Source organism: Stegodyphus dumicola, chromosome 7 (genome assembly GCF_044657685.1).
Source record: "Stegodyphus dumicola isolate Sdum_Otavi_A_Nest chromosome 7, ASM4465768v1".
Taxonomy (NCBI): Eukaryota; Metazoa; Arthropoda; class Arachnida; order Araneae; family Eresidae; genus Stegodyphus; species Stegodyphus dumicola.
Window position 1 is genome coordinate 69,429,638 of NC_140774.1, and position 27,701 is coordinate 69,457,338.

A 27,701-nucleotide genomic window follows, 5' to 3' on the forward strand; every position below is an offset into this window, starting at 1 on the left:
TATATATATGACTATGCTTTTACTTGCAAAGCTGTTGGACTTTGTTTTACTCATCTAGTATTTTATTATCTCATTTTACTGTTTACATAAAATAACGGCGTTTCACTACTGCAAAACTTAAAAGTTTTAAGGCGCCTAAAAAAATTCGCCAAATTTTGAAGGCCAAAATAGTTTGGCGCCAACTTACCCCGCTTATGGAATTTTAGCCATATCTGACACCTGACTGTTGCACAGCTATGAGCTACAAAAAATGACATTATAGGTATTAAAATAGTACAGAATTTATGTGGTATGTTCTTTTCTACAAAACTCTTATTTAGCTACACTTTTTATAATATAATAATTGCATAATCTTATATATCATTAAGCACATCAACAAAACTACACGCAACTTCGATCAAATAATATTCGTTTTCTAAAACTATAATATTTTATGTAACACTAAAACCTCTTCAAATACTAAATGAAAATTATTCAAACATACTAAGAAAAATATTTAGCCATTTTTAATAACTGCATACGACATTAGAATTCCAGAACGTTCACAGTTTTCAATCGGAGCATTTTATTCATAAACAGTTTCGAAAAATATAGAAATTAGAAGATACCTTTATCATCGAGCATAATAGACACGCACGCAAATTTCTCAGATCTTTGGGAATACTTTCTAACGACATTTTAATAGTAGCACTCGCAAGTAAATGACACAAATCTCAAAACACGAGACGAGTAAACAGCACCAGGTTACCACATTAAAGTCAGACAGATGTCCTGTTTTGCACCCACTAAGTCTTTCTACCCCAATTGGCGAAAATCAAGTTTCAGGGTGTTTCCAACAAGGAGGTTAGAATAGAAGGAGGGAAGGTTCAACTCAAACGGTGAAGCTTGGCGGCCATCTTCCTGTTATCACCGTGACTTGTGCAAGGAAGGCTGTCATTGCAACATTTTTTTCTTTTCTTTTTGAAGCATGTCAGCTTGTATTGCATATGGATGCACAAATAGATTCTCGAAAAAAATTCCGGGCATTATTTTTCACACGTAAGTATTAATTTTCTTTTTTTATGTAATATGACAACTATGTCAAAAAATATCACAATGTCATGTGGTTTTCTTTCCAAATGTGAAAAAAAAGGACTTAAAATAGGTTATTTAATATAACTATAATCAAATTATATTAAATACATTTTAATGTTTCTGTTTATAGCTGGTATCTTCGTTCCTTAAGATACAATGCTATATGGTAGGATTTAAATTGTATAATTTTAACGTTTTAGTTAATTCGTTTTATAACTTTCATGAAAAGTAAGAAATCAATTGTTACTATTTTTATTAATTGTAAAGGAAGCAATGCTTTTCTTTATATATTAATTATTATTCATTTAAGTTAAGATAAACTGTTCTGTTGTTAAAAATTTTTTGCATAAACTTACAAATTTCTGGGCAGTATAGTGATAAAATTAAGTAAAATATTTACACAATTGAACATGTGGAAAGATGTATCCAAAAACTTATATAGGTGTATTTCTGTAATTCAACTTATTTAAAGGCAGTTTCTTTGAGATTAATAAATATGAAATGCGCATAAACTGAAATCAATGAATTCACATAAATCTGTTTTATTTTATTAAGATTTATTTTCTAACCTAAGCAAATCCGTGAAATATGCAGAAACATCATTTTTTAAAGGCTTTAATGTTATGCGCATGCATTTAGATTTCGAACTATTTCTTAATAATTTGCTGTACATAGTAAATTATGGATATCATCTTTATTACTTTAAAACAAAAATTCAACAATATCAAGGGATTTCATTATAAATTTAACATATTTTTACTGGAAAATAAATGCACGGAACAGCTTAGAAACACGTACATGTCACTGCCGTAATGCAATGTTTTGAAGTCACAAACATGGACGCCGCTTGTTCGGCGGAGTTTCATTCCCCGATAGTGGAGGAAACTGCGAACCCTCCCTCCTTCTATTCTAACCTCCTTCCCAAGGTTTCCAAGGAGGTTCAGTGGCCTTGGTAATACCTCCAAGGCCACTGAACTATAAAGTTGGCCTTGGTGCTTCCAAAGTGAATCTGCTACGAAACAGAAACAAAAAAAAACGAGAGATATTCTTCCGAGAGCAGCAGCCTTGGTGGCGACAATTTGGCTCCTTTAAATATGAAATAAATAAAGATTATTTGTAAACAGCATATATTGTGTTCAATTTTCGGGTAATTTGTGATAAATAGTTTAATTCTCGTATTATAATTAATAGATTTAATTTCATTAAATAATGGGCCAAATAGATTATTTGATTATATAAATAAGAGGAAAATTTTAATTCACTCCTCGTTTTTTTTTATTAAATATTATATTTATTTGTTAAATTCAAATTTCATTCCTTGAGGCAATGGCGCAAGAGAACTATTTACATTTAATTTAATTTTACTATATTCTCCGAAGAATCTCCATATATAGTTTTTTTAATTATATTATTATATAATTTGTTTTATAATTTACTATAAAAATAACTATATATATATGTGTGTATAGTTTTTGATATTTTATAAATGCAATTATTTTTTATAAATTTTTATAATATTATTTCAAATATTATAAAACTGTAAAACAAATGCAATATTAATAACAAATATTATACGAGGGCTATCCAGAAAGTAGATTACGTTTTGGAATAAAAAAATAAACAAAGTATAGGAAACAAATTTTATTATATACAGATGAAAGCCACACTCAAATACTACTTTTCTACATAGTCACCATACAAATTAAGGCATTTATCGTAGCGATGTACGAGCTTGGAAATTCCTTCGTCGAAAAATTCGGCCGCCTGCGCCTTCAACCACTTCGTTACCTCTTCTTGCCTTCCATCCTGCACAAAACTTGTGGTAACCAAGCTTTTCGCTGATGATTTCGTGCAACAAACTTCGCGAAATTTGTGGAAAACTCAAAGAAAGTTCCGTTATTGTGAAATTTCGATTTTCACGGACTTTAGCATCGACTTTTTCGAGAAGTTCGGCGGTCACTATGCTGGGTCTCCCACTTCGATCTTCGTCGTGAACATTGGTTCGGCCATTTTGAAATCTTATGACCCACTGACGCACTCCACCTTCAGTGATAATGTTGTCCCCATACACTTCACGAAGCTGCCGATAGATTTCTATCGGTTTACAGTTTTTTGCAGTCAGAAACCTTATTACTGAGCGCACCTCGCAGCTCGCGGGATTTTCAATTAACGCAGACATTTCAAACCGTCACAGTATCTGAACGGAGCACAGCACGAACCTCTCACTAGCACGGCTAGATGCAGACTGAGCTGCGCAACGCTCTGACCCCAAGATGGCCGCGCTAGCCCCGCCCCTAGCGGACACAGACGGAAACGTAATCTACTTCCTGGATGGCCCTCGTATTATTAATTTTTCCTAAGAATTTCTGTCTCAAGCAGTCTCCTTTCGTTTTTCTGTCTCAAGCAGACAAATAGTCTTTCTTTTTCACAAAATTTATGTGAACGGTTTCGGCAACAGCCACTAATCCAAACGGAAGTTTGCGCATTGTTTGTGTAGGTAGATGTGGAGGGTGTAGAAGTTCTTTTTGTCATATATTTGGTTTTTAAATAGGCTTATATTCATGTGTAATATAATTCAAAAATATTATGGAAGCCTTTGCTACTTTATGAGAGTTTATATTAAAATGATATTCTGTAATCCGTCTAGCCTTTATACTTACTATGCAGTTGTCAAGTGTAGATCTGTCTTTTTTTAAATCCTAAATTGAATGCATTTTTATTCTAATGCCGAATTTTTTGGACCAGACGCTAGCCGCAGTAACGTAATATCAGACTGGATGTTGCAGTCTTTAATGAGAGAAATGTCTAAACCAGAAAATAATGTCAACGCTTTGTCTTGGCGTCGTCTGCACCTGAGCAGGGCGAAACTTAAAGCATCAAGTAGAACATCTGCACTTTTATCAGGATTTGCAATGGTAAGAGAATTCGAATTCATCTAAATGTAAATCAAAAGTCATACTTTTTTTCTTTACGATTAATACAGATATTTTTTGGAAATTAGCACTTTTATAATTTTACAAATTAAGTAACTGCAATAATGATTTTAACAAAAGGCTGATACTTTAGCTTACAAAAACAAATATCAGATTCATAAGAAATGTTTTATTTTTAACAAAAGAAAAAGTTGTCTCTTAGTTGATCTCTTGAAAGGTTTAAAGAACCATAAATTTTAGGATTAAATTCATCTTTGAAGATTTTCCTATTTAAGGAGATGGTCATTAAATCCAAAATATGATGTATAGTCAAAGATCTTCTAGTTTAATCCTAGTATACAGTTCACACGGGATTTGGCGACTTTTGATGACATTATGATGAGCAGTAAACGAATCATTTTGGTGTTAGCAACAGTTTTCAAAATCGCGCCAAGGCCGTACCGTATACTAGGATTTTACCCATCTTGTTGAAATATTCTTCATTGAGCCGAAAGCTCATTCAGCTTGAATACCAGTATCAACAGTGTCTGTACTGGCTTTACCTTTCTCTGTTAAGAATTTCACTGTACAGTTTTCCTATTAAAGCCATCTTAGTGAAATTCTAAAAATAATTTACTTTTACTTCATGCTTTAATAGAAAATCTAATGTTTGGAATAGAATGATTTGATGCGCAAGACGTGTGTTTTTCTTATAGTGAATAACAAGCAAGTAAAATAAACAAGGAGTTCACAAATTTAACAAAGGACTCATGCAAGCCTACTATAGCTCATCCCTGGATAACGCTTATTTTACATTGGAAAATGGTTAATATCACTTTAAGAAATAGAAATACATGCACTATATTTTGCCTTCCTATCAGCAAAAAATAGTTGAAAATTTAAAAAAGTCCTTTCCAGCAAAATTTTTAATTATTACTTACAAGTTATTAGTGTTATTTCTAGTTTTATTGTCCCACCACATAGAAAAGATATATGAGTAATCATGGTTGGGCTCAAGAGGTGCTTCTTCTTTCTGAGATTGTTTCCTTTAGTAATGAAAAAATTAGGCTAATCTTTGGAATATGGTAACAATTAGTTTGGCGACACTTTGGTAAGGCGATAAAGGTTACTAGCTAGGACTTTAGCAGTGTACATGGATAAAGTCAAGAGTGTTCACAGTGTCATTTTTGTGCAATTTTGGGATGTTTTTTTAAGTGAAAATAGGTTGACGTCTACATGCATGATACCGTGTATGTGCAATTCTTAAAAACGCGGCAAGCAGTGGGCGATTCTGCACTTTCTCCGAATTTTGCACCTAATCTTCGTCATGATTAAGCACTTATGTTCCATAAAAGTTCTAGCAAATTGTTGGGAAAAAAATATTATTGAGTAAAAAAAAAACATGCCTTTACTTCCTGAAAACAAAATGGCATCCAAACAAAAACTAGGAGTTTTCTGTAGCAGGGTTGGTCTCCAAAAAATTGCCAAGTTACCATAATCCAAAGATTAACCGGCTGATCTTTGGAATATGGTAACAGGTAGTTTGGCGTCATTTTGGAGGTGGTAAAGGTTACTACCTAGGACTTTGAGAATAATGTGTGAAGTACTCAGTTCTGATTATGCATTATTTTGTGTGAGGGAAATGAGAGATCATGAAATGTGTCATGTGACATTAATGGACGAATCACTGTTCTTTAATCTGAAAAGGGGGTAAATTTGTAAAAATATCTGCGGCTGATCTTTAGAATATGGTAACTGGTAGTTTGGCATACCTGATCGCGAAAAAGTACATACCTTTTCCAAGGATGAACATTTCCACGTATAAAATAAATAAAATATCCAAAAACTTTTACCTCTAAATCATCTATTACATTATACACGTCACCAACGAATTCATACATGAAGCAGTACAAATATTTAGTATCAAATATTTAAATTATTTCCATGCACGTTTATTTCAACTTAAACGTAAACCAAATTCCTACAAGCATAAAATTCACAAAATAACTATCATTTAATTAAAATATCACTAAACCATGTACACGTCGACTTATTTTTACTTAAAAAAACATCCCAGAATTGCACAAAAATGGCATTGTGCACACTCTTCACTATATCCATGTACACTGCTTTTTTCTCATGAATTAGAAAAATTTCACGAAAATGCCTGAAAATACTCAATGTATACTACTCAAATGTATTACAAAATACTACAAACATATAACTCACAAAATCACGATCATTAAATTAAAATATAACTAAATTAAAAAACACTACTTAAAATATAAATAAGCACATACATTAAATTAATAAAAATTAGATTACAATCCTAATTACTTTAAACTAAATCATTGCTAATAACAATTTTCCAATAATACCTTATTAATTTATTTACTCCTTACATTTAGAACAATGCATAAAAATAATATCCTCAAATGATTAAAAATACTAACTTACCTCATCTTCAGAATCTTCATTACATGGCACGCACACTTCCCTACAGAAAGAGTTCCAATCGGCTGCTGTACTACTGCTAATTTCTAAATCCGAAATCCAGTAGTCAACTGGCAGTCTATTCACCCAGTAATAAGAAATTAATAAAATTTCACCCATACTCAAACTATTCAAAGTATTTCAGCAAACCTCTATATACTAAGTATAAAATTGTCATGTATTTTTGTATTTAAAATCATATTTAAAATTGTCAATTTTATATACCACTCAAACTATTTCAGCAAACCACGTAGCCTTCCTTACACTCCGTTTCACAAAATGTCGATTTTCACCAGATTTCTTGCACCGCCATTCAAACTTATCTGTAATATCCTTACTTTCACACAATCTCAACTTATTATTATTACAGTCAAAAGTCGTTAATTCGGACACCCATAATCCGGAATGATCTATAATCCGGACCTCAAAGCTACAAACTTTCTGCTCATGCGTCGCGTTGACGCATGCGTGTAAGACCTTTACGGCTGCGAATCCGCGCGTGCGCAAAATACGTTTACGAATGCGCATTTAATATATAATGGACGGTGTAAGCTAAGCTAAAATTATCTAATTATCTATTTCGGTTAATGTTGCAGATTGCATTGTACCTTAATCTTCGAATTGGATCCGGCTTATTATTTTTTGCAGACTGTTAGAGCAATTTTATAAAAGTAAGCTTGAACTTTCGATTATGTCAAATAGAATTTCCGATTTATATTTACTAATATGTAACGGATCTACAAAGCGAAAGAATGGTTCGGAGTCCATTAAACAAAAAGTGGAATTGCTGCAAAAAATGAATAAAGGCATATCCTTTGTTTATCTTTAACGCCGTGGCACGCTCAATGAATTGGAAGTTGATCTGTCAGCACTATCCTTATCTTCAGGGCAGATGTTTTTATTTTTATTTGGCTTATAATTGCTTACTAAATGTAGTTCATTTTGATGTACTCCGTCTTTGATATGATTTAAATCAAATGCCTCGTCATTATAATTCACTTCCGATAGCGAAGAAAGTGACAGAGGTTATTGAAAACGAAAAAATTTTGATTGACAAATTAGTCGGTATTCTTGACACAGCAATTATAGGACTTGAACAGCGAAACTTTGTAACTGAACAAGAAATTATGTCTGTTTATAGAATTAAAGAGAATGTATTATCACATAAAAAATGAAGCAACTTAAACAACTTACATTGAAAGAAATGTTTAGTAAAGTAAACAAATAAATATTAAGCTTTTTTTTTTTGTAAATTTTGATACCCTTTAGATCATAACTGTTCTTTATTTCATAAATTACGGTTTCATATTTTTAATTGTAAAATTCTGCATGCCATCTTACCAGATTTAAACTGATGATCTATAATCCAGAAAAATCGATAATCTGGAATCGCCGAAGTCCCGACGTGTCCGGATTAACGACTTTTGACTGTATCAGATAAACGCATTAAAAATTTAGAATTCACTTTACATAGCACCATGCAATCCGAAAAGTAATCAACACTATTTCACACAACACACAATGAAGCTTAATACAAAATAATATAGTACTGCAGTTTTCCAAATTCCCCCCCCCCTTTTCCGATTAAAGAACTGTAATTCGTCCATTAATGTCACATGACATATCTCATGATCTCTCATTTCCCTCACACAAAATAATGTGTAATCGGAACTGAGTATTTCTCACATTATTACCAAAGTCCTAGGTAGTAACCTTTATCGCCTCCAAAATGTCGCCAAACTACCAGTTACCATATTCCAAAGATCAGCCCAAATGTCAATGTACTTGGTACACTGCTAAAAAAAAAAAAAAAAGTTACAGTCCTATATCTCCTGATCTACTGGGCCGATTGACAAAATTCAAATTGCGTTCTTCATGTCTCGAAAGTGCGACTTAGGATATATATTAGATTTATATGTAGTACTATTCTAACATAGGTATTTTGACACAAAATCGGACTTTTTCTGAAATAACATACCAATTTTTTTACATATTTCGATTCTACGACTCAAATTACACCTAAATATGAAATTTTGTAAAATTTGGAGCGAAATTTACGGAGAAAATCATAAATTTATGTTGGCCCTTTTTTGTCAGTTTGCGCCAAGAATACTTTACTTGGCAAACTTCTTAATATATGGCAACCTAGTTTCCTTTTCTGTGAGAGGAAAAAAAGTCACCATCGTTCCTTTTTTCCAAATAATATTCTTTATGTTATATTTTTAATTATAACTTATTATTTTAAGTAATTTTTTTCTTTTTTGAATTTCATTTTAATTGTTTAAGTTGCACCTTTTTTTTTTTTCGAATAACTGTTTTAAAAATTTCTATTTACATATTCGAACTATGTAAATAAAGGTGCAGCATTTATTTTTTTTTTCAAATAGTTTTCTTTATATATATTTTTCGTCATAGTTATTATTTTAGGTAATTTTTAAATTTTTATACTTTTATTTTAATTGTTTGTGGTACATTGTCTCTTCAGATAATTGTTTTAAAATTTTCTCTATTTATTCCTTCGAACTGAGCATTTTAAATATATTTATTAATATCAATTTTCCAGAATTTGATTTTATTTATTTGAACTGCGTTTCTTTCAGAAGAATACTTTGTAACCCAGACTACGATGCGTTTGAAAACTGCATACTATATTAAAAGAGAAAATACAGTAAAGCACAGTTTTACACGCCTTTCAATGTTCCGTTCAGAAAAGATATATACAGTCAAAAGTCGTTAATCCAGACTCGTCGGGACTTCGGCGATTCCGGATTATAGATCATCAGTTTAAATCTGGTAAGATGGCATGCAGAAATTATACAATTAAAAATATGAAACCGTAATTTATGAAATTAAGAACAATTATGATCTAAAGGGTATCAAAATTTACCAAAAAAAAAGCTTAATATTTATTTGTTTACTTTATTAAACATTTCTTTCAATGTAAGTTGTTTAAGTTGCTTCGTTTTATGTGATAATACTTTCTCTTTAATTCTATAAACAGACATAATTTTTTGTTCAGTTACAAAGTTCCACTGTTCAAGTCCCGTTAATTGCTGTGCCGAGTATACCGACTAACTTGTCAATCGAAATTTTTTCGTTTACACTAACCTCTCTGTCACGTTCTTCATGTCTTTATCCATTTTTTGCAGCAATTCCACTTTTTGTTTGATGGACATCGTAACATACTCGTAACGATCCTTTGGGAGCTCCAGACTCGGAAATTCTATTTGACATAATCGAAAGTTCAAGTTTACTGTTATAGTATTGCTCTTACAGTCTGCAAAAAATTATAAGCCGTATCCAATTCAAAAATTAAGGAACAACGCAATCATCAACATTAACTGAAATAGATAATTTTAGCTTATACCATTCGTTATACATAAAACGCGCACGCGAAAACGTATTCTGCGCTTGCGCACACGCAAATGTGCAGTCGTAAGAGGTCTTACGCGCACGCGTAAATGCCTATGCGCATGTGTCAACGTGGCGCATGCGCAGAAAGTTTTTAGCTTTGAGGTCTGGATTATAGATCATTCCGGATTATGGGTGTCCGAATTAACGACTTTTGACTGTATAAATAAGAGAGATGTAGAACCGACATTTTAACTTAGGATGACTTGCATACACAGCTTTAAACAGTTTTATCATTGTGGCCATTGCTTTCCACAATTTTATCCTACATTTGGTTTCTTAAAATGTTACTCATATTTTAGTCAAATATTTTATTTTTGAAATCGCAAGAATCAAATATCATAAGATTGAAAAGTTTTAAATTTAAAAAAATATGAATATTAAATTTTACGAAAAAATTTATTTTTCTTCTCTTTTTCTTTAAGCATTCTGAAAGTATATTAAAAAGTATCCAACTTTTGGAAACATTTTGGTATTTCTGACAATCATTTTAAATAAAGTTATCGCCTTCCATTTCATAAAGGCCCATAAACGGCCGAGCGGTAAAGTCGCTGAACACTGGTAGTTCACTCTGGGGTTCGAACCCCAGTAAACGGGCTGGTTGCATGGGCGTTTTCGTGGATTTCCTCATGTGTACCGCGTATGACAGCTGGTTTCCCTTAGAAAGTTCTTCATGAAGTATTTCGTCAGAGCGTTTATCAGTCTTTAGAGGCTAAACATTTTGAAGGTATGAGATGAAAGGAAAGACTGGTTTCATCAAAAGGTTTTGGTTTATTTAATTATGACAAATCACACTACGGCTATCTGCCTAAGAGGAGGGATGCCTTCCTGGAGGACTTTCTAAGGGAAACTGGCTCGCATACACGTTACACATGGGGAAAACCACGAAAATGCCCATGCAGCCAGCCCGTTCGCGGGATTCGAACCTCGGATCGAACTACCATTGTTCAGCGACTTTACCGCTCGGCCGCTGTTTCAACAGGAAGGGAAAAAAACAACTTTAGGTGACATCCACATACATCATTGGATAAACTCCTGAATCTTCAAATAATTCGACTGAGAAAATCATGGGATTCTCCATTTATGATACGATATGATGTTCTATAACGTAATTTACACAACCATATAGTTTAAAACCAGTCGCTCTTCACTTTAATCTGCAATGATATCATTTTTGTCAACACAAGCTCAATTGATGGTATTTGCTGGTGTACACGTCCAAGTGTTTTCTCTTTGAACACCTAAATTCTTTGAAGTATCCTGAAAGTATATTCGAAAGTGTCCAACTTTTTTAACATCTTGGTATGTCTGACAGCCAAATTTCCCTGCAAATTTTTGCTTACTTCTCTCCCTAATTTTCTTCTTTCCTTCTACTGTTATTTTCAGTGCTCACACAAGAAAATTAAGATTTTTCGACTGCTAGACTTCCATAAATTTTGCATTCTTGTCAATTTTTTAAAATATCAATTATATGAATTGCGTTTCAGCTAAAGACAGCTTTTCATTTTCTAGTCATTTTAACTATAAATAAAGTTTAAAGCGAAGTCCAAAGGATAAATATTTTAATTAAAAGATTTTTGCTAAATGACAAAGAAATAAAACAGTCCAGCAGGGTTTATTCTGTACCACTGAGTGACCCGATTCTTATATCGGCTGAAACAATCTAAATCATATTAAAGATCATGTTTTTTTATACAATCTATAAGAAAGAAAAATTAGCTTTTCGAGAGAAAAATTAGCTTCTTGAAACATTCTTTCTAAGAGGATTAATATAAAAGATTATATTTATATATATTTTTTTAAAGCTGGGACTTGAATTAAACTGTCAATCATTTAAAGCTTTAAAATCTTTAATCTTTTAAAAACTTTAATCTTTTAAAACTTCTTTACATGGTGGTTATAATTAAAATTTCAATTTGAAATGGTCATAAAAGGAAAACTACCAGACCAAATGTTATCAAACTTGGGAATCGTGTAAAGGAGGTTATGGGAATTTATTTTCCACGAAAAAAAAAAAAAAGAGTTCAAAAACTCACCACCAGGGGAAAAATGGCGCTGTATTCAATATTGTTAAATGAAATAAGACACGAAAACATCTGTTTAAAATGTGTTTAATATTTTCCGAAACGTGTTACAAAGCATGTTCAATGTAGCGTCCAGCATTTTCCGAAAGCAAGTTAAATTCTGTTACTGCATTCTCAACAGCAGCTCTTAGCATATCAGAAGGAATGTTACGGACATGTCAGTGTATCAAATTTTTCATTTCTGCCAAATTGTTTAGATTATCACCATAAACAGTGCTTTTGAGATAACCCCATAGCCAAAAGTCACAGAGGATGAGGTCTGGTGGGAAAAGGGGAAGTGTCGGCCTATAAGACGTTCATTCGTGAAATGTTGCCTAAGTAACTGTGCAATACATGTGAGGTGGGGCCCAGCCCTGCATAAAAATCCTAGTATCTAAAATGCCACGTTAGTGCAGTCCGTGTATCACGAAACATTTTAACATTGACTCTAGGCGAGGTGCAATCACAGTGATCCAGCTGTCAACTTCTATTCAGAAAAAAATGGTTCAGTTATGAAACCAGATGCAGAGTTGCCAACTCTCCCGATTTAGGCGGGAGACTTCCGATTTTCGACCGATCTCCCACCAACCTGATTTACAATATATTTCTCCCGACTTTTTCTTATTCTTAAAATTTCTCACGATTTTTATGGAACTTGGCTTAATACTTTGTTATATGAACAAAAGTGATTTTGGACGTCTGAAAGCAATTGAATTTTCTCTAGATTATATCTAAAACAAAACCTTATGAATCAGATAACTTCTGCTTTGTGAGTGAGAGCATTATACGTATCCCAGAAATGTCGTTCTCCAGTTCTCCAATGGGCATTGAACTCCACTGCGCGTCAGCTGGCATATATTAGCCAATGAGGACAAGGCAAGCTGTTATTTGGATGTTCTTTAGTTATTTCGTTCAATTTGTCCGGAGTTGTGTGAGTGCACGTGCCTTCGGGAAATAGTTTTAGAAATTATCATCTTTTGTTATGTCTGCGAGAATGAAATACTCATGTACGTTTCAAAAATCGTACACAGTTGACTTTCCTTCCATTATTTCCTCAAGGAAGTGTAATAAATTTGCGATGTGCACCGCCTGTCGTTGCGATTTTTCGATTTCGCAATGTGGATGGGTGGATGTTCTCAAACATGTGCGAACACAAAAACACAAGGATAACATGAGTCATTTTGAAAAAATAAAATTTTCTTCGGAAACAAAGGACCAAAAAGTTATTAATGCAGAATGTCTGTTCTCTGCCTTTTTACTGGAGCACAACCTGCCACTGAATGCATCGGATCACGTTGCAGCTTTATTTAGAAAAATGTTTCCCGATAGTGAAATTGCTAAGAAATACTCAAGTGCAAGAACCAAAACAGGTGCAATTGTTAAAGAAATGGGTTTGAAAAATAAATCTTCAGTTATTGATTGCACTAAAACAGCTCTGTTCTGCCTCTCTACGGATGGAAGCAATAATACCGATTCAAAACTGTATCCAATTGTTGTTTCTTTTTTAAATCCAGAGTCTTCAGAAATTGAGTGCAGTTTACTTTCTGTCCCCACTTCAGAAGGACATTTGACAGGCTTTAATATACCACAGCTAATTATTAAACTTTAAAAGAAAATGCAGGCCCTCTGTATAATTGCTTAGCACTTGGTGCCGATAATGCACCAGTATTGGTAAGCTTGAAGACTGGTGTTGCAGGCATCTTAAGAAAGGAAAATTCAGATTTGCAGATTATGAGGTGCACCTGTCACCTCTTAAATTTAGCAGCTGAAAAGGGGGAAGCTTCTTTACCAGTAAATGTGGATGAACACATTGTTGATATTTATTATTATCTTGAAAGGAGTTCTAAAAGGAAGGAAAAATTGAAACAGTTCCAACAGCTGCATAACAGCAGTTTACAATTAGAAAACTTGAATGAAGTTATGAAATCAGCTAGGATTGACACCCAGTGGAGTTTAATTGGAAAACTGAAAGGTGCTGATGGAATTTTAAAATATAGTCAACTGTCTAGAATTGTGTTGGCCATCTTGACAGTTCCCCATAGTAGTGCAGAGTGTGAGAGGATTTTCAGTGCTGTTGCATAAACGAGGACTAAATTTAGATCTAATATTAGTGATGATACATTAGAACTTTTATTAGCGAAAGCAGGCCTACGTGGCAATTGCAGTGAACAAAATTAGGAAGTTACTTTCTTAAAGAAAGCAAAATCTGCCACTGTTTATAACATTTGTATGAAAACTGATTAAAGTGTCTTTTTTTTTTTTTTTTTTTTTTTTTTTTATCCCTTAAACGATGCAAGTAATAAAAATGTTTTTTTATGTGTAAGGTATTTTTGTGTTGCTTGCATTTAAGAATTAGTTACTATTTAAAGTTAATTCAGTATTAAAAACCATATTTTTATCATTTAAAAAGTCTTTTTAACATTGTGAAAAATCTCCTGATTTCTTAAAAAAATCTCCTGATTTTTGAGTGTCATAGGTTGGCAAGTATGCAGATGGTGTGGAATGACTGCTATGCAATCGAATGCAGTAGGAGAATGCAATGGAACTAGGTAGATAACATGAGGGATTTCTTTGGCACAAATCGATTAAAAGCGTTTTGAATCTTCATGTTTTAGGGCCAAATTCAGGCTTAAAAAATTACAAATTAGTATTCTCTAAGAAAACGGTTTCCAGATTGTACGTACTTGTGCATGTGATTTGCGATCTCACACTTTCTAATCGCTAATTCGTGGTTTTCATGGACGAATTTCTCACTTACACGGATGGCGCACTCGACTTTTATCGAATTTAACACTTTTAAATGGTAATTTGCCTACTTCAAAGTTTCTTAAGGGTATACAACATATTAAACCCGTGTAAAAAAAGGTTAAGTTAGATTCCGGCCCATATTTCGTTTAACAGTATTGCATACATCGCAATTTCTCCCCTGGTGGTGAGGTTTCAAACTTCCTTTTTTTCGCGGAAAATAAATTCCCACGACCTCCTTTACACCATTACCAAGTTTGATAACATTTGATCCAGTAGTTTTCCTTTTATGACCGTTTCAATGTGGAACTTTACTTATAACCACTCTGTATACTATTAAATTTTAATTTGAAGCTATGCGTTATATGTATACCAAGTGTAAATTTTTCGCTTTTATTGAAGATAAAGAATTGAATCAAATATACTTAGGATAATGGACCAAAACTGAAAAAATTTCCCCTCCCTCCAAAAATAAAATATTGAAACTTCGACCTTGAATTTATTGGGTTATCGGAATATTTAATTTGACTTATTTCTAAGTCCTAGTTCTGACAACAATGCCGTCAAGAATTCTGAATTACTTAAGCTGAAGTAAAAGATTTAGTATATATTCACTGTATGTTAATAATGTAATCAGAGTGTAATAAAAATAGATTATAGAATTTGCGCTGATGCAACTTTTTGTTTGACTGCACAACATGTAATGGAAGAGAAGGCTTGTAGAGATCTGTTTTTGACATGCCTCTAAAAGTAGATGTCATACTCCTTTTGTCTCTTCAATGTCAAAAAACTTTCGTTTGAGAGGCAACTTTAGTTTTTGGGAAAGAAAAAAAAACCACAAGAAGACAAATTTGAATAACATGCAGGACGATTAAATACACATACTTATTTTCGGAACACAAGCGGTTCTCCAACTGGTTATTGAATAATGAAAAGATGCATTGCCATGCAATACAAAGTACTTTTTTGGGGGGGAATACGTTTTCTGACTGAAAATGTAAGATTAAAAGTCATCTGCTTAATTCACAGCCATTTACAAGTCAACTACTCGGGCAATTGCAGAATCGTTTTGATCCTGAGCTTGTAAGACAAACCTAATATCACTGGATTTAAACACTTCTTTAATCTTCCGAGAACATTCCTTCTTTACCTCATACTCCAAGAATATTAAGTGAATACAATTATTGCAAAAGAAATTGAATATTCATTTTCACTACGGCTTAGTAGTTTACTAACGAGTTAACAAAACTTAAATTCTGCTTTTTGTGTCTAAGAATACAACAATATTTTAAATATTAACAAATAAAATATTAAATTGGAGATTTAATTGGAGCCTCACCAGTTGCCTAGCATTTGAAGATTGTTAAATACTAATTGTTTGTTGCGAAGTCTAACCCAGGCTGCATGGTTGGTTTTCGTAGTTTTCTAGGTTCTCTTTACAAAGGTTCTCTATGAAAGCATCTTAATCAAATAGCTCCCATGTTCTTTCTATGTTCAAATAACCAACTAACCTAGTTTAAGCGCGATTTCCAAGTGAAGTTACTAGCAAAACCCGAATACTCATTAAAAATCATGTAGCTTGCCAATCGGGAGTAACATGAAAGATACGACGCAAATAATTGAATTGCTGTTACGGTACGCTGTTTCTAAACTTAGATGGTCATTCCTTAATTAAATAGCCCACCAGCGGCTGAGCAGTAAAGACGCTGATCGCTGGTAGTTCGGTCCGAGGTTCGAATCCCGCGAACAGGCTGTTTGTATGGGTGTTTTCGTGGTTTTCCCCATGTCTAACGTGTATACGAGCCAGTTTCCCTTAGAAAGTCCTCCACGAAGGCATCCCTCCCTTTAGACAGATAGCCTTCGTGTGCTTTGCCATAATTAAATAATCCAATCCAATCTTTAATTAAATATAATTGATTTGTAACTTCTACTAGAACTGACGTTAAGAATTGAAGTGCAAATAAATAATATCGTGTGCTATCTTGATTAATATAAAATTAAAAATATTTGCATTCAGACAGAAAGTTTTTTGAAATATTTGCAATTACTTTATAAGAAGGATTTATTAATAACCGTAATAATTACTTATTATATTACTGATGATTAGGATTCAGTTCTTGACAATTACATTCAAAATTAAAATTTTAAGAATTATTAGAATTTTAAATTAGAATAATGAAAATACGCTACGCACAAAAATACATTTTAGGTTAAAAAATGAGTTGATTTTTTATGTTTTAAAACTTCTTGAATTCATTTAATAAACATCGTATCCTCGTTGTTAATTGAATTCAGAATGTTGGGTGTTGTTTATATAATTATTCTTACTTGTCCACAGAATCTGCTGACTTATCCAGCAATTAAGTAGCTGCAGATCATTTCTACATAACCATTGAACTTCCATTAATTCAGTCTCTAGAGGGCTGTATGTTTATATCATAATTTGACTTTTATAAAAATGATTATTCTAAATCTTATGTTTCTATAAAAATATACTGTGCTTTAAAAATATGGATGAAAGTACCAGCCGCTCTTTCAGCCACTTCAAAAGCATCAGTTTGTTTAGAAATAAATTGTGCAGTTAATGTCATAAAATTCAAATAAACATCAAACGAAAATTCTCAGTTTTAGACAATTCGATTTAAACGAAGTAAAGTAGCAGACGATAAAATGCCGAAGGTAAACATTTACTCTTATTTAAAAAAAAAAAAAAAAAAAAAAAGATAGAGAGAAATTTTAAAAAATATTAAAAAATTTATTTAAAAAAATAGCTTTTCATATAGTATTAATATTTATTATGCATCATTGAGGGGAAAAATATAATTAATCATATAATTAATTATTATATTCATATAATTAATTCTCCGTAAAATTTTACTTGAAATTTAAGGTTAAAAATAGCTGTGGCAATACAGTGTAACAAAAATCCATAGACCACATTTGGTGTTATTATCGCTCAAAAAAAAGATGCCAAATTTTAAAATGCGAAAATATGTAAATTTGTGTATATTTTAGAAAATTTTGAATAAAAAAGTCTAATTTTTTGCAGATATGCTTAAAATTATACCTACTTTAAGATGATGGTAAAAATTTTATAGGTTATAATGCAAAATTTTTTTCAACAAATTTATAAAAATTATTTAAAAATAGAAATTTAAAAAATAAAACACAAAAAATGGGTAAATTTTATTTGGAATGAACCTAAATTTCGAAATGTGAGAGAAAAAATCAAAAAATTTTAATAAAAAAAAGAGATATAAATAAATATTTGCCAAATTCAATTAACATTGAGGAGCTAATATTTTAAAAACTACTCGTACGATTTTTACAAAACTTGGTATTCTGGCATAATTTGAGTTGTAGAATCGAAATATGTAAAAAAATTGGTATGTTATTTCAGAAAAAGTCCGATTTTGTGTCAAAATACCTATGTTAGAATAGTGTTATATATAAATCTAATATTTATCTTAAGTTGCGCTTTCGAGACATGAAGAACGCAATTTGAATTTCGTGAATCGCCCCAGTAGAAGGGGAGATATAGCACTGTCCTTTTTTTTTTTTTTTTTTTTTTTTTTAAGTCCAAAGGGGCTTTGTCCCTGAAGGACTATTGTTTTCGTTTTGCAATTTTGCGTCGGACTCATAAACGTCGGTTCACTTTTCAAACTGTTGCCACGGAATGTTAGAGTCCTGCATTATATTTGAAGAAATTAAATAATGAAGAATATGCATAAATGATTGTCTATTTCTCGCATTGTGATAAAACAATGGTACATAGAGCCATCGAATTTTGAATGACGAAATCCTACTGCGAATATGGGCATCTGAAATCCCAAATTTGGAATTTGTTTTATTATAGATTTTATATTTTGTAAAACTTTAACGAATTTTTGATTTACAAACTCAGTGCTTTAAAAGCGAGAAATGGCAACGTTATATAGAAAAAAAATACTTTTATCTCCAGCTTGCGAGACTGTGTATATCGGAAATTCTAAAGATATGCTTAATTTAACATTATTTTTCGATATTGCAGTTTGTGTATTTAAGCTGGATTTAGTTCGAAAGATATGTTGTTGGAGTTATTAATGAAGCATTTGTTCATGATTGTCTTCATTCTGACAGAAGTGTATTTGATTAGAGTAGATTAAAGGATGCTCTTGTACTAACGTGAACTTGTTTCATTTATGGTGACCTGAGTAGTTGAATGTTATGGAAACCCTATTATGACGTAATTGGTTGCATGACTGAATAAATTTTGAATTATGGGAAAAGATTTGTAAGGGCTTTTGGTGTGTGTTGGTTAGGAAGTACGCTGCATGTTTTGTGGTTTAGATGGTAAAATGGCTAAATGTGGTAAGATTTTGAAGTTTCTGTACAATTTGGAAAGAAAGGGGAAAAGAGCATTAATTGACTGGTGTGTAAATGAAGGTGCACTTAGTAGCCATTGTTAAGTGTCCTGTTTGTAGGAAGGAAATGCATATGATCGAATGTCGGACGATAACGGGGCTGTGAAGGATTCTAGTTCAGATAATTTTAGGAAATTTTTCAATGCTGTTAAGGAATTTTGTTTGACTGAATACACATTAATTCGTAAAAAAGGTAAGTGGATATTTCCTTTGTGTAGTGTAAAGATGAATTTCCATTTTTATGTTATTTCATTGTTTGATTTAAAATGTAGTTTATTGAGATTATATATTTTTTGTTGGTTGCTCCTTTGACTTTTTAAGTGAATATAGTTCGATGTGTACATGGACAAAGTCAAGGGGGTGTGCAATGCCTAGTTTGTGCAATTCTCCGTTTTTTTTTTTTTTTTTTTTTTAAGGGAAAGTAGGTCAATGTCTGCATGGATAAAGTCAAGGGAGTGCACAATGCCAAGTGTGTGCGATTCTCTGATGTTTTTTTAAGTGAAAATAGGTCAATGTGTACATGAATACCGAGTTTTTGCAGTTCTTTGACTTGTTATTTTGGCTTGTGTAGCGGCGATTTTCGGAAAAATCGCCACTACAAAAGTCAAAGAATTGCAAAAACTCAGTATTTGTATATCACCAAGGGGCATCTGCAAATATATTTGGTATTATTCTGTTTTGAGGACCATAAAAAATCACCAAACTATTGTTGATGCCTGTGCTGCCAAAAATAATTGGGGCAATCCTAATGCAAGAAAGGAAGTATAATAGTAAATAACTATCTAATGATTATAGTTTTAATTTAGATGAAAGGTAAATTTCATATAATACTTTTTATTATTATAGTTTTTATAAAAAAGACTAAACATAACTGAATGGAAGCATAGGACTAAATAACTATTTCAGATCATTATTCTAATTTATATCTGCATCACTAATTCGCTACCAAGTTATCATTAAAGGATAATTTGTAAATTGTCTCAAGTGTTAAATTTCTCTCTCAATTTTACATTGATTTTCAGCGATCTTGGGTCAAAGATACAGTGAAATAGTACAGTCAAAAGTCTTTAATCTGGACTCGTCGGGACTTCGGCGATTCCGGATTTTAAATAATTTGTTTTAAATAACATCGGAGTACATCGAGATGAAATACTACAATTAGTAAGGAATTATAAGCCAAAGGAAATAAAAACACCTGCCCTGAAGATAAGGATAGTGCTGACAGATCAACTTCCAGTTCATTGCGCGACGCAACTCCCCCCCCCCCAGTGCAGCGTGAAATTGATAAACAGATTTCGGAATGGTTAGAGAAACAAAGGATATGCCTTTATCCATTTTTTGCAGCAATTTCACTTTTTGCTTGATGGACATCAAAACATGCTTTCGCTTTGTAGATCCTTTGGCAGCTCCAGTATCGGAAATTCTTTTTTACATAATCGAAAGTTCAAGCTTACTTTTATAAAATTGCTCTAACAGTCGTCAAAAAATAATAAGTCGGATCCAATTCGAAGATTAAGGAACATCGCAATCTGCAACATTAACTGAAATAGATAATTAGATAATTTTAGCTTAGCTTATACCGTCCGTTATACATTAAACGCGCATTGCGCAGAAAGTTTGCAGCTTTGCGGTCCAGATTAGAGATCATTCCGAATTATGGATGTCCGGATTAAAGACTTTTGACTGTATTTTTTTATGCTTCACAAAGAAAAGATACATCTTATTTATGTGGCATACAATAGGTATATCTTATTTATTTGTTGCAGAAATTTTCAAATTTTGCTTTTATCTACCATTATTCCTCACTGAGCACATCTTTTTAAAGAAACTTGATATTAACCCTAGAATGCTACCCTTTGAAAAACTTATGGGAATGGTTGCCGTCTGTCTCCGTGACGAATTGTGCGTAAGTGTGTTTAAAACCTATTTTAAAAGTTAGTTAAAATAGAAGTATACTACCTGCAGATGATTTAAGGACTTTGGAAGTTAGCAAGAAAGTATCATTTATTTATTCCCAAAGCAGTCTTTACACATACTAGCATGTTCTCTGTGCATTATTCTGGAACATGTTTGATGAAAGTTGGGAGTCATTATGTGCAAACTTAATAGGCAAAATGCACAGATTTTTCTTTTTTTACTGTCAGATTGTTCAAGAGGTTGAATGTTCAAATCTAATTTCAACAGCTCTCTTATAATTGTTCTTGTTGATCAAGGCAAAGTTGGTATGGTGTTAGGCTTCTTCATCCATGGAGCAAGAACATCTTCACTTAGCTTTATCGCAAACTTTTTTCTCGATAATGCCTTTTTCAGATTTTATATTATGCACATATATTCACTTGCATTCTTTAAACTGATATTTATCATGCTGCAAAATGAAAAAAAAAAAAAAAAAAGAAAGAAAAAAAAAAAAAAAAAAAAAGAGACCTTCAGTGAGTTTTCTACTACATGACTTATTGTTGCATATCTGATCCAGTGTGTATGCAGTCCCTTTTATGGCTCAGTCCTTTGGTTGTTTAATAAATTGAATAATATTGCTTGATTTAAGAACAGATGACCGCTTATCTTTACCACTGAGCTGAGTTTTACCAGAGTAAATAATAGAATTTTCATGACAAAATTTTTTGGAATTTTTCAACTTTTCAAGCATTTTCTTTTTTACCTGCATATTTCAAATTAATATTGTCATCTTCCTGGGTATGTTTGTTTTTCCAGGATTTTTTCTTCTTCGTCTTTATTCTCAAATGATAATTCCTCATTTCCATCTTTGTTGCTATCTGTGAATTCGTGATTTTCAACCTCAGCAAAATCATCTTTATCTAATTCACCCAAGAAATAGAATTTTCTTCAGCCCTCTCAGATAGCCTCAGGCCTACCCCAAAAATTTTCTCTGCATATACTCTTTGATATCTTCAAGGCAACACAGAAATGAACCTAAGTTGAATTCTGAAATGAAACATTACAGCTAACCAGTTGTCTGTGAGACGAATATTGTTCTAAAAATGCTACATGTGAAAATATTTTGGTAAGAAGGAGTGTCCTTATCTGTAGCAGCGAAGATCTTATAAAGGTACTGAGTTGCACGTCCCAATTTGTGTTTTAGGGAAGGCAGGGCAACGTTATTTGTTATGGGCTTCGTCCAGGAAACGAATGGGTAGCATTCTGGGGGTAATGAAAATGTCATTTTATTTCCTCTTCACACTTCCCTAAATTCTCATTGATGTGCAAATTACAGGTATCTAGGTTACAATATCTTTTTGCATATTTTCATTTGTGATTCATCTCTTCACTCATATTTAACTTTAACAAAGGAGGTGACTTATTATCTTAAAAATCACTGAAAAGGAGTGACAACCATTGAGTAGCAAGTTGTTTATTTTCACTGAACTTTCTATCTATTTAGTGATTTTGTTCAGGCTTTTAAATTGGGTATCATAATTTTGATTTGGAATGTAAGTGCTGAAGAAACTTAAGGAGATGCCTAATATGTTAAGATCTTTGGAATAACATTTAAAAACTCTTGATAGCTACAAAGGGAATTCTGAAGAACAGTGCTGACATTAAAACATCTTATTCTGATGCTGGAGGTTTCATTCAAGAAAGGGGAAAAAAGCAAAATATAAAGCATGAAGTTTACTGATGGAAAATTTATCAGTGCAATGGTTTGAAGAAATTTTATCTATAATATATTTTCCAGTCTTGAGGTATTGAGAAAGAAGCAGTATTCTTAACACAGACTTTTGACAAGAACTTACTCTTTAGTGTAGATTGCTTTAGATATTTAAAGAAGAAAGGCATGTAGTAATCATGTCATCATAAATAAAATTTTAATGAAACATAAGCTTCAAAATAACCTCATTTGGATTAGTTGATAAACATTGGATCTCCTCTTCCTCCAGAATAATGCTTTAGCTTTCAAAGACTAGACCAGTCATAGCGGGCAGATGGCAGAGACTGATAATCTTATTTGCTATAGTGCTGATGATATTGTAAAAGTTATTCCCTTTAGTCATCAATAAATCAAAGAGGCTTTGTTATTTCAAAGATTTAGGTGAAAAAATTAGAAGAATGCCTATATGACTTCAAACATCTCTCTTAACCTTCTGAAGCAGCATGATAGGCTTTATCGAGTCATGTGATTTTTTGTCACTTGATATATACAGTACAAAGTCCGTAATCTGGACTTGTTGGGACTTCAGCGATTCCGGATTATAGATCATCAATTTAAATCTGGTAAGATGGCATGCAGAAATTATACAATTAAAAATATGAAACCATAATTTATGAAATAAAGAGCAATTAATGATCTAAAGGGTATCAAAATTTACAAAAAAAGGCTTAATATTTATTTGTATACTTTATTAAACATTTCTTTCAATGTAAGTTGCTTCGTTTTTTCGTGCTAAACGTGCATGCGTAAACATTAAACGCGCATGCGTAAAGCATACAAAAAAAAAAAAAAGTTTGTGGCTTTGAGGTCCAGATTATAGATCATTTCGGATAATGGACGTCCGGATTTCAGACTTTGTACTGTATTATCTTATAACTTAAGATATTTTGCTTTCTTACTTTCTTTATTAATGTAAGTTTATGAAAATAGAGGCTAAAATAAGTAAATATATGAATTTAGCTAATAAATGCTGCATAAATACAGGTTTTCATGACAGGTTCAAAAATCCGTGCTGCTCAGAGGGTTAAATTCCTTTAAATGTCTGATAGTTAAGACAAAAAAGTTAGATGGATCTTTGATCGTCCTTAGATCCTGTTACATTTAATGAACTAATTATACTTTTAACTTTTTCGTTATAGCATACACATATTAATCTTTTTGAGTATTTAATTTAGGATATTAAATTATGAAGTTAAACTTACCCCTTATGTAAGTATAACATGCATTTATTACATAGCAACTGAAAAATTGTTCTTTGTAATTTCCAGATAAATGTTTGAACAACCATGAACATAACCATTTTGAATTCAAATGTTCATAGTGATTTCAGGTTCTGTGCTTTCCCCCCCCCTTACTACTATCATTCTGGATTTTTTTTTTTTTTTCCCACGTTATGATGATGCATTCTACATCTTGAGCTAAGCAAGATCATTGAGCTTGTTTTAATATGCAGTGGTGAAGAAGTATTTTGCACTGACAATTGATTAAATCAATGAATTAATTTAATAAACTCTTTTTGTCTTGAAGTAATAAGGAAAAATTACCCAAATGTAAGAAGAAAACTATTGTAAATTAAATTGTTACTAAATAAAATTACAGCTATGAAATGTATAGACATTAAAAATTTTAAAAAGAAAGAAAAAGAAAAAATAAATAATAAGCTTTCAAGTTATTGATGCTAAACCAGTAAAAAAGCCAAGTTATTGAGACAGCTTTTTCACTACCTCTATAGATTTCCTCCCTCTCCTAATGTCACATAAACTTGAAATTTTTTTTTTTTTTTTTTTTTTTTTTAATGTGTGCTGATGTGGATGTGTTACTTAAAATTCAAAAAAAAAAAACATTTTTTTAATGACATCATTGAAAAATTAGATATAGAATGACAAAATATATATAAAAATTGATGTTATATGTTATTGTATTTACATTTTTTATGTTCATGTTAAATTTTGTTGTTGTTCTTGTTGTTTTGTCTTTCAGGTAGCAATGGTAGAAGTGCAGTTATCAAATAAGGTGCCTACTGGGTTATTGATTGCTTTCAGCATCTGCACAACATTACTAGTGGCTGTTCATCTTCTAGCTTTAATGATTTCTACTTGTATATTACCTAATGTAGAAGCTGTAGCCAGTATCCATGGATTAGCAGCTGTTTCTGAGTCTCCTCATGAAAAAATGCATCGTTATATTGAAGCTGCATGGGCATGTTCAACAGTTTTTGGAATTTTATTGTTTTTGGCTGAAATTGCCATTCTGTGTTGGGTTAAATTTTATGATTATAGTGTACCTGCAGCAGCTGCTGCAACAATTATACTTATTCCTGTTGTTGTGATATTTGTTGTGTTTGCAGTGCATTTTTATCGGAAGCTTGTCGCCCACAAGTATGAAAGGTCTACTCAAGGACTCAGAGAGCTTGAAACTATGGTTACTCAGTTACAAAATAATGGCACAGAGTTATCAGCAAATGGGCCATATGTGATGACTGTGTGATGTTTTTAATTACAATGTAGTTGAATTTTGTACTAGGATTTTATTTTTATAATCAAATTATTGAAAAGTCTTCAAACAATACACTGATATTTATTTTGTTCATTAAAACATTTCATTAATGAAGGAGATTCTAAACTTAGTCATGAATGAATGAGTCACATCACAAGTTTACAAAATGAGTGGTATAAATGGTGCTGATTTCTACTGATATTCTATAATTTTGCATTACTATTTTTATTTTATGCTCCATTCTACATTGATATTCTTAAATAATCATTTCAATTACTTCTTGTTTGATATTTACTGTATAATAAAAGGTTGTCTCTGTAAATAATTTGAAGCAAAATGTTGCAATAATTGAAATTTCATTAATTTATTTATTTATTAAATGTAATTTTACAGGAAGTTCCATGAAGTTAAACATTTATTATGTTGTGTACAATTGGGAAAAAAAAAAAATGACTGTATCTTTATATTCCAAAATATTAGCAAAATTATTCTATGATTATATAGGTATAGTAAATAAAACTATTATCAATAAAACACATTTCAATTACCGATTTTTAGAGTGTGATATGATGTATTAAGAAAGCATTTTAAACATTTGATGGAATAATCTGTATTTCATACCTGTATTCATGCTGAAATTTTTATTTTCGGTTACATTTTATGAAATGAGTTTTTCTGTGATTTTGTACATTTTCAAAATCTGTTATTAATGCTTGTATATAATCATCTGCCAAACTGATCATTGGTTTTATGATGTATTTATTATAGTATTATATATCATGTAAAATCTTATTTTCATTTCATATTTAATCCATTAAAAATACAAAAAAATTGAACAAGACATAGATATTTTTACTGTGGGTATGTAAAAAGATGTTTATGTAAAAGCATGAAATATGTACTGCAATATATGTTTTATACAGCAACAATGCCAATTACTTTTAAATGCTTAGTTAAATTAAAAAGTGTTAGGGGATAAAGAGGGCTGTGTTGTAGCTTAAACTAAATTGATTATATGTTTAAAAAGTTTAAATTTCTATTTTAAATGTATATTAGCATTTGATATAAATTATTCAGTATATTATGTAAAATTTATTTTAAGATATTCAGTATATTATATAAAATTTATTCTAAAGATATTAGGCCATTTGAGTACAGGAAGCACGAGTAACATCTAATTAAGCATAACATGTGAGTTAGAAGGAAGTTATAATTTTTACTGATATTCTGTTCATTGTATGAAAAAATTTTAATTCAAAGAAAGTTTAAAAAATTTCTAAAATCATATTTATGTTATTCATTTTCCCATTATAAAGTCCCCTCCTTTTTCAACATATTCATGATTCGCATTCTGGCATTTCTAAATCATCAAGAAAAAAATATTTTCATTTTTGTTGTTATTTATGAATTTATTTGGCAAGATATTGAATAAAAAGACAAAGTTTTTTTCAATGTTTATTTTGTTTTTATAAATAAAATAGAATGTTAGAATTTTGCATTATTGCAAAATGTATCAAATCTGAAATGCTCTGAACGGGTAATTTAGTGCTTCAAATTTATATGTATAAACTAATCATATTGTAAGTCATATCTTATGGACTTTAAGGTGAAATTCAAAATGTTATTGTTACTTATATTTTGTATCAATTATCCAAATATAGGCTTGTATTTATAAAGATACACGTACTATATTTTTTATCCGTTTTATTTTGAATCTGCTTATTTTTTAGGACACTGAATTATTTTGCTTATTAAACAGTAAAATTCATTTTAAAGATATTTGTTGTCTATGTTAAAAGCTGGAAATTTTTTCAGTGGTTTAACGTGCATAAAGGAGATAAATGAATGTGTATACTAAAAAGAAAAGAAAATGTGTTAATTAATTATAAGAAAATAAAAGTTAATTAGTATGCTTATCTGAATTAAAAGTGAAAATAACTGTAGTGAATGCATTCTGATTATTTTTAATACCTTGCGACTTTTATTAAATATAATTTATAATTTTGCTTGAAGTCAATAAAATACTTGTGTTGCCAAAAGCATTGAAATATTTATATAGAATGTTTCACAAATATTGCATAATGATAGTCCTTGCTCTAAATAGATAAAAATATATAAAAATTTATATCTTTATGACCTATAGTTTAAAATAAAAACCCATAAAATATAAAAATTATGTTGCTATATCCAAAACAAGTAAAATAAACTTCATTTTAAAATTATAAACATCAAAGATCTTGAAATAAGTTGTCAATTTTGTAATAATATAATGTTTATAAATGTATTAATATTGGCTATGTTAGTATGCAATTTAAGATGGGTGCATATATTGTATCCATTTTATCAGTACTTAACTTATTGCTTAAAATGAAGTCATCTCAAACCTGACAAATACCAAAATCATTTCGAGAACAATTCTGGGTCAGTTTAGTGGCCT

At 31.4% G+C, this 27,701-nt stretch overlaps 2 protein-coding genes across 2 annotated transcripts in view; one reads left to right on the forward strand and one right to left on the reverse strand.

The window, feature by feature from the left end:
• spt4 (Transcription elongation factor subunit spt4) overlaps positions 1 to 777 on the reverse strand; it is a 124,331-nt gene extending 123,554 nt beyond the window's left edge. Inside the window, exon 1 of the mRNA XM_035353763.2 lies at positions 609 to 777. Coding sequence (XP_035209654.1) covers positions 609 to 677 — 69 coding nt within the window. The 5' untranslated portion in view covers positions 678 to 777. The remainder of the gene's footprint in view (positions 1 to 608) is intronic.
• A 2,606-nt stretch (positions 778 to 3,383) lies between these two features.
• LOC118184110 (calcium release-activated calcium channel protein 1-like) lies at positions 3,384 to 27,303 on the forward strand. Its single transcript, XM_035353762.2, has 2 exons — positions 3,384 to 3,989; positions 24,749 to 27,303. The coding sequence occupies exons 1-2, from the start codon at positions 3,783 to 3,785 to the stop codon at positions 25,253 to 25,255; spliced, it is 714 nt and encodes a 237-aa protein (XP_035209653.1). The 5' UTR covers positions 3,384 to 3,782; the 3' UTR covers positions 25,256 to 27,303.
• Positions 27,304 to 27,701: the final 398 nt, after the last annotated feature.

Coding starts and splice junctions, on each gene's coding strand:
- LOC118184110 (XM_035353762.2), top strand. CDS start 3,783: ATGCATTTTTATTCTAATGCCGAATTTTTTGGACCAGACGCTAGCCGC. Junction 3,990..24,748: donor TTTTATCAGGATTTGCAATG/GTAAGAGAATTC, acceptor TTTGTCTTTCAG/GTAGCAATGGTAGAAGTGCA.